The following is a 10879-nucleotide window of genomic DNA, read 5'->3' on the forward strand; positions in this document are numbered from 1 at the left end:
GTCACAGCCAGGCTCAGTGATGGGGGGCTAAACAAACAAAGGAGTTTTGTTTCAGTAGTGGAGATACAACAGAGAGCCTTGAAAGCACTAGCTGGATGACCCCTTGCTGCCCCAGCCTGTTGTTATGTTCTGTCGAGTCCCGGACTCACAGCAGCCCCATGTTCCCCACCACCAGCCGTCGCCTCTGTCCGAGCTGTCTTCACAGCTGAGAAGCGTCTTGATGTGTTTGTGTCTGTTCTTGCAGTCACTGGATATTTAGAGTGTCTTCCAATCTTGGGGTCAATTCTCCAGCTCTGCACTGGACCATATTATGTTAGGAAGTGTTGGAACCAACCCATAGCTGACCTTCTAGTGGATTTTCAGAGACAGTGATTCGCACAGGAGAAGACTGACCATCCTTCTCCCATGGAGCTGCGGGTGGATCCAAACCGTGTGCCATTGGGATTGCAGCGCAGCTTCTTACTGCCAGAGTTCAGTGTTATGATGTGTAGACTTTACCGAAGTAGATCGTGAGTCCTGTTCTCCTGGTCTCTCTGAGTCTGGAAGCTCCACTGAAACTGAGCCACCGTGGGTGACTACTGGCATTTGAAACACCAGGGGCATCATTTCCAGCCTCATAGCAACACACAAGCCCCCACAGTGCTGGGAACTGACAGACCGACATGGCCCTTTATGCCCTGGCCCTGGGACACTTGTCCAGCCTCACCTTCCCCACCTGAGCAGGCCTGACTTATGCTGTCTCAGCGTCTTTGTGAAGCGGGCTGTTCCTTCTCTCTGGGATACTCTTCTCTCTCGATCATTGATCATCGTCTGCCTCCCTCAGATGCTACTCGATGATGAACTTGATCTTGAGTGTTTAAGTAGCCTGTGGCCTCCAACACCAACTCCCTGGACCATCACCTGTAGTATTGTCTTTTTTTTTTTAAATGTTATTTATTTTAATGAACATTTACAGAGATTTTGGATTTCCAGTGTCACTGTGGTCGCTTCCTTTATTTGTGTGTCTTTTAAGCACTTGATGCTGAAATAACTTCCTCTGTTTGTTTGTCTGCTTTGCTTCTGTGTGCACAAGGAGGTCTTGGGCTCAGTGGGGACAGGTGTGCTCTGGCGTGGTCACCGCAGTGTTCCCAACCCCTCCTAGTGTGAGGCGGGGTGGGGTGGAGTGAGGTGGGGGACTTGGCAAATATCTGTTGGATGATGGACGAATGGCTCTGGAAGAAAAATGTGGACCAAAACTCAAAATCACAAAGCCAGGCCAAGCTTACTGGTCTAATGGAGACGTGGATACTCGAGACTTGACTCACCCCTCAAGCCTGGAGTTGATATTACCCTGTGACTCAGTCCCAGACAGGCAATAATAGACCTGCAGCCCCAGGAGGAACACATTCCTCAGGACAGCCAGCCACAGGTGATCAGAAGGATAGCCTTTGCCCAGGGACACGGCCCCGAGGGCAGCCAGAGATAGGAAGGAAGGGTGGGAGTGGGCAGCCCTCCGGAAGTGAGAAGTCAGCAGAGTGCTGCTTCCATGTGAGGATTGTAATCAGTGTAAAGAAACATGACATGTGTAAATTGTTGAAGCTGGTTTGCTCTGGGAACCCAAGTTCCAATAAAAAATTAATTGGAAATAAAAAAAGAAAGTGACAGAAGTTAGTCATGCACACACCTGATGTCCTGGGGGAATAAGAGTGGCCAGATGTCCTTCCCTTGTGAGTGCCACCTTGTCTATTGGTCTAGGGACCTGACCTTCCATTAGAATAGGTGACCACCCCAAGGTGACCATATCCCAGGACTGCCTGGTACCTGCCTTCCACTTTGCCTTCCACTTTGCAGAGATTGGAGAACTATTTGTGAGGAGAGCCTGGGAGAAATGAACATTTCTGAGCTTGTCTGAGCAGAAGCCTGGAAAACATATCTTCACCTGTGTCTTCTCACTTGGTGATTAGTAACTGGAAAAAAGACGACGTCCAGCTGCCTGTCTCTAGGAGCAGATCGTGCAGGCACTAGGAGTGAGTCTTGTACGTGCACTGTATTCTGAGGCCGGTGAGAAAAGGAGCAGCGTGGATACTTTAAGGGCCACTTTCTGACCTGTCAGTGTCAGGGGCGCTGGCTTTGTAGGATGGTCAACGGGAGCAGCTAAGGGGACAAGATTGTGGAAAGGGCCTGGGAGGGACGCGTCCAGGGGTCTGGTAAGGTTGTTAGTTCCATGTTTCTCCGTGATGTTTGTCAGATGCTCTTGTGCTTGATATTACAGCCGCCAGGCTTCCTTGCTGATGGTGCAGTCTTTAAGTAATTTATCAGAGTTTTTTTCAAGTCAAGGTGACTTGTTTGCAAATCCTTAGTCCCTGGGATAACAATCTCACAGCCAGCTAATGAATCGAGTTAATGGTCATAGGCAACTTTTATTATCATCAAACAACAACATACAAAGCATACAAATGACTTCCCTAGCTCTAAGAGAGATGCAAATCAAAACAACTATTAGATGTCATCTCACCCCAGTAAGAACAGCAAAGTTTAGCAGAACAGCAAACAACAAATGCTGGCGAGGTTGCGGAGAAACTAGAACCCTTACTCACTGTTAGTGGGAGTGTAAAATGGTGCAACCAACCACTGTGGAAGGCGGTATAGCACTTTCTCAAAAAGTTGGAAATAGAAATACCATTTGACTCAGAAATTTCATTACTAGGAATATACTCTAAAGAAACTATAACTGCCACCCAAGCAAATATAAGCACATCCATTTTTATTGCAGCTTTGTTCACAATAGCAAAGAGTTGAAACAACCCAAGTGCTCATTAACAAATGAATGGCTAGAGAAGCTCTAGTATATTCACACAGTGGAATACTACGCTGCATTGAAAAAACAAGGAACTCATGAAACAGTATACAAAATGGGTGACCCTGGAGGACATCATGCTGGTTGAAATATCTCAGTCACAAAAGGAAAAATACTGCATAGTGCCACTGTTGTAAATCAGGACTGACATCAGGGTTGGGGAGAATCTAAGAGGGGATTACTAATGTATACTACATTGAAACAGATGAGGGAGAGAACTGTTTAGAAGGAACATATGATTAGGTATTATTGTCGTGACAAGAGTCCAGAATGAAAGCTGCATAGTGGAAGGGACTGAGGGGGAGGGATTGTATAACAATTAAAGAAATGGTTTTTTACTTTTCAAAGAGAAAAGCAAACTGGGGGGGAGGGGTGGACAGGGAGGAAAGTGTGCAACAATGGATGAATGGAAGTCCAAAGTCTCTGTAAACTTTCATTAAAAGAAAAATAAAAAAAAAACAAAACCCAGATGCTCTGCTGAAGAAGGAGGGACAATCTCCTCTTGTACCAGTCAGATCTGATTTGATGGTACACACATAAAAAAGAATAAATTTTTTTTAAAAGAAAAATTTTAAAAAAACAACCAACCAACCAAACCAACCAACCAACCAACCAACCAACCAACCAACCAACCAACCAACCAACCCTTTGCACCTTTATAAGAGCCCTGCAGGTGCAAATGCCATTGTTCACAGAAGGTGCCACTCCATGAGTCTGCACGAGCTGTGCATCACCGTGTAGCCAGCGTGTGGATCTAGGAACGGAGGGTCAGCGCCCCATGCCCTCCTCTGCCCCACCTGCCAGGCTTGACTTCTGGTGAAGCTTTTCATGCTCAGCTAATATCTGGAAGAAGTGAAGTTTCTGAGGGACTGACTCATTGAGGCCGGAGAATGGAAATGAGGTTCTGTCCTAGTCAGCCCTTCAGGACAGATTATTCCAACCCAGAGGTTTCTGGACTAGCGGACCTCAGTGGGCTTGAATATAACGGAGATGATGAGGACTGCACAGGATTGGGTGAGGTTTGGATCTGTTGTTCATAGGGAAGTTATGAGTTGTAGTGGACTCAGTGGTGCCTAACAACACCTCTTCACTCAGGAGCCCTCTCTGCAGTCTCACTGCCTCTGGTTTTGAGGACATGCACGCACGCACTTCATGCATGGATGTGGAGGTCCTGACTTGAGTTGTTGTGGTGTTTGTTTTTTTGTTTGCTTCTTTTTTATGCTAGTTTACTTACAGAATTTGTTTACATTGTTTTTCACACCAGATCTTTCCCTTTTCCTTTACCCACCCCTCCCTCCACCCATCAAATTGTGCGACCCTATGATTAAGCTCTCCCCTTGAATCCTTGTACTCCTTCTACAATGATGGTTTTATACAGTATTTGTCTTTAGGAGACTGAGTTCACCTGACTTGATTCATGTGGAAGCAGCATTAAGGGGACCTTTGAGGCCAGGCTGGTGGCACCTTTCTGTAAAGGAAAAACCTGGGTAAGGAAGAAGAGGTAGGGAGGCACCGGATACCAGGATATCAGAGGAATTGGTTTGACTGGTCCTGGGAGCAGACCCAATTAGAAGTCTCTCCCTTTAGGATGAAGAGACAGCTGAGGGGGACATACTGTGTGAGGAAGTAGGGGACCATTTTAGGGACACTGATGTGGGAACGAGGTGACCATGTGGGAAATCTGCTGTAGTCAGCTCTGAAACACTGCTCTGAAGGGCTGCACCCCCCTTCCCTTGCCCAGTGTCTGAAGAGAAAGCATTTTTGCTGAGAAAGCAGCATCAAGTGCCAGCGGCTTTACTGGATTCCTTCTTTTTTAAGGAAAAAAAGATTCTGAGTGTAAGGGCTTGTCCAGGTCTGGCACGGCTCAGGCTGTCCTAACAGAGCAGAAAGACAGCGCCCCGTCCTCGGTCTGACCACTCGGAATATGGAGGGGGTTGGGAGAGGGCTGCTCTGCCCCACAGATGTTTTCCTCTAACTTCTCCTCAGATTTTCCCCTGACTACTTAGAACCAAGGTGCGGTTTTTTTCCAAGTTTGATTTAGTATGAAGCCTCAGACGTGGCTTCAGGATAATGTTTGGTTTTCATGCTCATCTGTGGGGCCCGGGCTTTTTGGTGAGGGAGCCAGGTCCGAGGCCGAGTACAGCACAGTGTCTCCTCAGGGCCGGCCAGTGTGTCTGGCCAGTACGTGACTCTCAGGCCTGTGTTTCACACAGATATTTTGATTTCTACTTTGCTTAGCAACCGATCGGTAGCTTTTCTCTGCTTTCTGAAATCCACTGTCTTTCTGGAGAGCTGCCTGGGTTCCCAACTGATAAGTCTGGAAGGAACAGCTTGAGCCAGTCTGAGCTAACCTCAGAATTAGCATATGAAGGGAACTTTTTTACTGAAACCTGGGAGGTTCTGTCCTCTGGAGACCCTGAAACACAAGGAGATGGTTTGTACCGCGTAAAAATTGTAGCTACAATGGCACCTCCAAATTTTCAGCTTTGTTCATTAACCTACTTGCTTTTGGGCCCAGGGGCGTGGTTTGACCTGCCTTATGGTTGTTATGGAAATATTACTGAAGCAAGTGGTGTGTTTGGTGCACTTATTTTGATCTGGCCTGGCTACCTGCTAATCAGGCTTGTAGCCTGCATGGCCAGGTTTCAAGACAAAAGGCAGACTAGTGAAAGCTGACTGGAACTGTCCTCTCCCCGGAACTCATGCCTGCGTCAGGATGGATGGGTGGTGTGTCAACACGGTGAACACGCCTACAATGTTAAAATGAAAACAAAGACGACTGTTCTAATCGGGACACATCTGATCCCACAAAGTGATATCAAATGCTTCCAAATCACGGGATTGTTGTGTGCTGCAGAACTGACTCATTAGCTGACCCTGCAGGGTTTTTCAGAGGCAGTAAATCACACAAAGTTGCTATACATCGCAGGCGACTCAATGGCACATAACAACAGTAACATGCTATGACAGGTTTGGAAGCAGGAGCGGCATCCACTTCCTAATAACATACCTCCGGAAACTCCATGAACTTTGATAAATGTTGATAGTTGCAGAACGGCTTCAGGCCTTTTGTTCATGGGGTCGCTATGAGTCGTGCTCGACTGGAAGGCTGTCAGCAACAACAAATCGCACAGCAGGAGATGGCTCATCCCAAATCTGTGTTTGGAACCTGCCAAATAGAACTTACCCTCCTCTACTTTGAGTTGTCCGCCTCTAGCTTCCATGATCTTTTGACTTTGGCCTCAAAGACATGCTTCTACTAAAATCATGAGATTTTAAAATCATGGCAGAACCAAGAACCAAAAGGTACATCCTTCTGGTGGGAAGTGGAAGAGCGGAAGTTTTAGTTGGTTGGTTCCAAACACAAATTTGGCTTTTTCTTTGACTATGGGAGGGAGGTTTGATTAGGCAATATGATGTAATTATCCTGAAGCATTTTCCAAGGGGTGCTGAGGGGATTTCTGATGAGATTTTTGTGTCAGGACCCTCCCTTAGGGACTCATGCATTTCTGTGGAGTCAGGACTGATGCAGCTTATCCATAGTGAGTTTTCAGAATATGTAAATCTAACAGAAGGAGATCGCTCACCTTTCTTCCTTGGAGCCCCTGGTGAAGGTGCCACCTTTGGGTTATCAGCATAATTTCTTATATATTCTTGTGGTTGTGTGCCGTCACACAGCAACCCTGTGTACAGCAGCTCTGAAGGCTGCCCTGTCCTGAGCCAGTCTCACTGACTCCGATACACCTACCCCCATCGCCCCAGTTACTGTATCCATCCATCTCATCTGGCATCTTCCTCTCCTGTGCCGTCCCTCCGTCCTTTCAAGCATCATGTCCTTCTCCTGGCCACACACCCAAACAAAGTACGTGAGCTGGAGCTTCAAAATTCTAGGCTCCAAGGAGAAGTTTGGTTTCACCCTCTGCAAGACAGACTTGTTTTCTTGGCAGTCCATGATATGTTCAATACTCTTCTCCAGCACAGCTCAAAGGCATCAATTCTTATTCTGTCATCCTTAGTCATTGTCCAGCTCTCTGATGCATAGCTAGTAATTGGAAAGACATAAGCCACCTTATCACTAGTTTAACCATCTCTCAATTCTATAGTAATTCCTACTCCTGGCCGCCCTCTACCAGGTCCCAAGACTGAATCTTCACAAGAGGAGAATTTCCATCTTTCTTAGCGGGGCAGCTAGTAGATTCTGACCACTGGCCTTTTGATTATCAGGCCAACTTGTTACAGCCTCTGTTTCACACTTCAGTGTATCTAAGTGTTTGACTAAGAGAGAGAGTAGGAAACAGGCCTGGAAACTGGCCGTCTGATAAAAGACCCCTGAAGACTCAGTGCATAGCAATGGAACACTGATAGGGTTTTGAAGATGGACCTCTCAGCTTTGAGGGCCTTCAGAATGCAACTGGGAAGAACCGTCTCCCTGAAGCAGAGTCTACCTTGATGGCATGGATGGAGCAAAGTTTTTAGCCAATAAAGGACCTTCATTGGTGATGTAGTATGACTCAAAATGGGGAGAAATGGCCTCAAATATTCATTAGTAACTGGAACATGGGGTGTAGTAAGCATGACTCTAGGGAAATTAGAAGTTGTAAAAAAGAAAATGAAATGTAAATAAATATCCTGGGCATTGTTGTTATTATGTACCATCGAGTCAGGACAGACCCGTAGCTGATCCTCCAGCGGGTTTTCAGAGGCATTATATCACGGAGGAATTGATTGACCACCGCCTCCCATGGAGCAGCTGGTGGATTTGAACCACATGTCTTCGGGTTAACAGTGGAATTCCTTACCACTAGGCCACCAGAGCTCCTTTCCTAGACATTAGTGAACAGAAATACATCTTCACCAACCAATTGAGTTGGACAATCATATGGTCTATTATGCTGGAAATGATAAATTGAAAAGGAATGGCATTGTAGTCCTCATCAAAAAGAATCTTTTAAAGATCTGTCCTGAAGAACAATGCTGCCATTATCAGAATAAAATGCATATGCAGATGAGAAAAACCTCATGACTACAATGTCTGGTATTAAACTTGACACACCAAACGTTAAATCCAAACAAGAAGAAATTAAATATTTCTACCAACTTCTGCAGCCTGAAATGGATCAGACGTGCAGTCAAGGTACATTAATAAGAACTAGTGATTGAAATACAAAAATTGTCAACAAAGAAGAAAGTTCATTAGTTGGGAATAAGATCTTTGTGATAGAAATAAGACCAGAGATAGCAGGAAAGAATTTTGTACAATAATGGTTTATTCATTGTTGATACTTTTAAAAAACCTAAAACAACTAATTGGAGACTATACTTAGAGACCTCACCTGATGAAATACACAGGAACCAAATTGACCCTATGCCTATCTATGGCAAGGGACAGCCCAGTACCATCAGTCCAATCAAATCAAAGCTGAAGAAAATGAAAACAAGTTCATAAAGGCCAAAACACAACCTTGAATTTATCTTATCTGAATTTAAAAACCAATCTGTACAAAATGATGGGAGGGAAAAATAAGGCTGCAGGAGTAGACAGAATATCATCTCAGATTTTTTTTAATATATTTTTTTTTAAATTTCTTTTATTTCATTATTTTTTGTGTGTACCGTCAAATCAGATCTGACTGGTACAGGAGGAGATTGTTCCTCCTTCTCCGGCAGAGCACCTGGTGGATTCGAACCGTGCATCTCTAAGATTGCAGTTGCAGCTTCTTGCCACTAGGCCACCAGAACTCGCCATCTCAGATGTTTTAACAAATAGATGCCGCTTTAGATGGACTCCCTAGCCTGTGCCACAAAATGGAAAGACCTTCTAACTGACTGGAAAGAGATTGCTATTTGCGACCATTCCAAATATTACAAGTAAGGTAAACATTGTTTCATTCATAAGACGCAGTGGAACAGGGGATGCCATTGCTGATAGCAGACCCATCTTGCCTGGAAGCAGGGAATACCAGAAAGATGGCTATCTGTGTTTTATTGACTATGCAAAGGCCTTTGACTGTGTGGATCACAACACTGAGAAGAATCAGCATTCCAGGACACTTGATTGTACTCATGTGTGATGTGTACATAGGCCAAGAACAGAACACTGCATAGTTTTAAGTCAGGAAGGGTGTCCATCAGGGTGGTATCCTTTCACCATACCAATTCGGTCTGTCATCTGAGAAGTTGAACTATAAGAAGAACGTGGTGTTTAGACTGGAAGAAGACTCATTATGCAGATGGCACAACCTTGTTTGCTGAATGTGAAGAGGGCTTGAAGCACCTACTGCAGAAGATCAAGACTGCAGCCTTCAGTGTGGATTATATATCTAGAAAAGGAAATCACAGGGTTAGGGGGGAGACTAAGAAAGATCAGAAAAATGATGTATACTACATTGAAACAGATGAGAGAGAAAACTGTTTAAAAGGGATATGTGATTAGGTATTGTCACGACCAGAGTACAGAACGAAGGCTGCACAGTGGAGTGAACTTGGGGGGGAGGGATTGTATAACAATGAAAGAATTTTTCTCTTACTTTTCAAAGAGAAGAGCGAACTGGGGTGGGGGAGGGTGGGCAGGGAGAAAAGTGCAACAATGAATGAATGGAAATCCAAAGTCTCTATAAACTTTTATTAAAATTAATTTTTTAAAAAGCCAAATTGTTAAAAAAAAATTGTAAGTCCTCACAGCCAGATCAATAGGCAACAACATGACAAATGGAGAAAAGATTGAAGTTGTCTTTTTGCAGAAATATGTTTAGAGCTGGTAATATTAATAAAGCCATGGTATGAGCCTTAAGGATAATTAAGATCATTAAGGTCCCGAAAATGGCTACATCTGAAAGAAAAAAAAAAGATTAAAGTTGTCAAAGATTTAAATTTATGTGAATCTACACTTAATACTCATGGAAGTCATTGGGCAAATCTGCTGTCAAGGATTGTTTAAAGTGCTAAAGAACAGATGTCACTTTGAAAACGAAAGTAGGCCTGACTCAAACCATGGCATGTGCCGTATGCTTGTGAAAGTTGGTCAATGCATAAGGAAGACTGAAGAAATGATGCCTTTGGATTGTGGCCTTGGCAGTGAGTACTGAATAAGCCATGGTGTAAGAACAGTGTAGCCAGTGTGGAGGTGGCAGAGTCTGACCTCTACTAACTGTGTAAAGGGGAGAGTCCATTCCCAACAGCCACCACACAGCCACTTCCTATGAGGTCAGCCCCCATGCTCTTGACCCACTTTTATTAATTCTGACATCATTGGTTCCTCCCCTGGCTCCCTCCCTTCTACTACTAAGTTTTCCGGTTGTTTGTAATGGCCACAAAGAACACAATGTTCACGATTATGGGGTTTATTAAGGAAGCTAACAGTTTACAATTCAGGTGGGAAACAGGATAGAATTCCTCCGTTAGGACAGGCATGGTCTTCTCAGTCATGGTCGCAGGTCTCTGATCTTCAGCGTCCCAGCTCTTGGTCAATGTTTCATGGCTCTTTCAGTTCTTTCAACGATGGTGTCTGCACCACGTCATCTTCCTTCCCTGAGCCTCGCTCTCCAGGAAGTTTGGGCCTTTAGCTCTGGCTCAACAGAGCGGGAGTTCTACTTCAGTTCTGTCTCATGGACCTCTGGCTCTCCATCAACTCAGCTGCTCTGGTCTAGGACCCGCTCTGCTTCTTGCACAAATCGCTGGTCCAAACAGACATTCACTACACTTTCTACTGCTTCTTTCTTGATAGTAGCAAGATTCCCATTTTCTACCTAGCTGTTGTTATTGTTAGGAGCCTTTGAGTTGATTGCACCTCATAGTGGCCTTATGAACAATGGATTTGAAACCTTCCCTCTCTTGTGCCATCCTCACCGTCTCTGACATACTTGAGACAATTGTTACAGTCACCTTGTCAGCCCATCTTGTGGGGAGTCTTCCTCTCCCCCACTGGACGCTCACCTTTCGAAGCATGATGGCCTTCTCTAAGGACTATCTCCTCCTAACAACATGCCTAATGTACATGAAATGTAGCCTCACCATTCTTGCTACCAAGGAGCACCTTGGTTGCAT

The 10879-nt window shown here is 44.9% G+C and overlaps 1 protein-coding gene across 1 annotated transcript in view; it reads left to right on the top strand.

Annotated features, from left to right (window-relative positions):
* SYNJ2 (synaptojanin 2) overlaps positions 1–10879 on the top strand; it is a 162868-nt gene that overhangs the window by 18280 nt on the left and 133709 nt on the right. The window contains exons 3-4 of the mRNA XM_006882758.1: positions 4266–4293; positions 10238–10256. Coding sequence (XP_006882820.1) covers positions 4266–4293; positions 10238–10256 — 47 coding nt within the window. The remainder of the gene's footprint in view (positions 1–4265; positions 4294–10237; positions 10257–10879) is intronic.

Source organism: Elephantulus edwardii, unplaced genomic scaffold (assembly GCF_000299155.1).
Source record: "Elephantulus edwardii isolate Elephantulus edwardi_28Jun2011 unplaced genomic scaffold, EleEdw1.0 scaffold00024, whole genome shotgun sequence".
Lineage (NCBI taxonomy): Eukaryota > Metazoa > Chordata > Mammalia > Macroscelidea > Macroscelididae > Elephantulus > Elephantulus edwardii.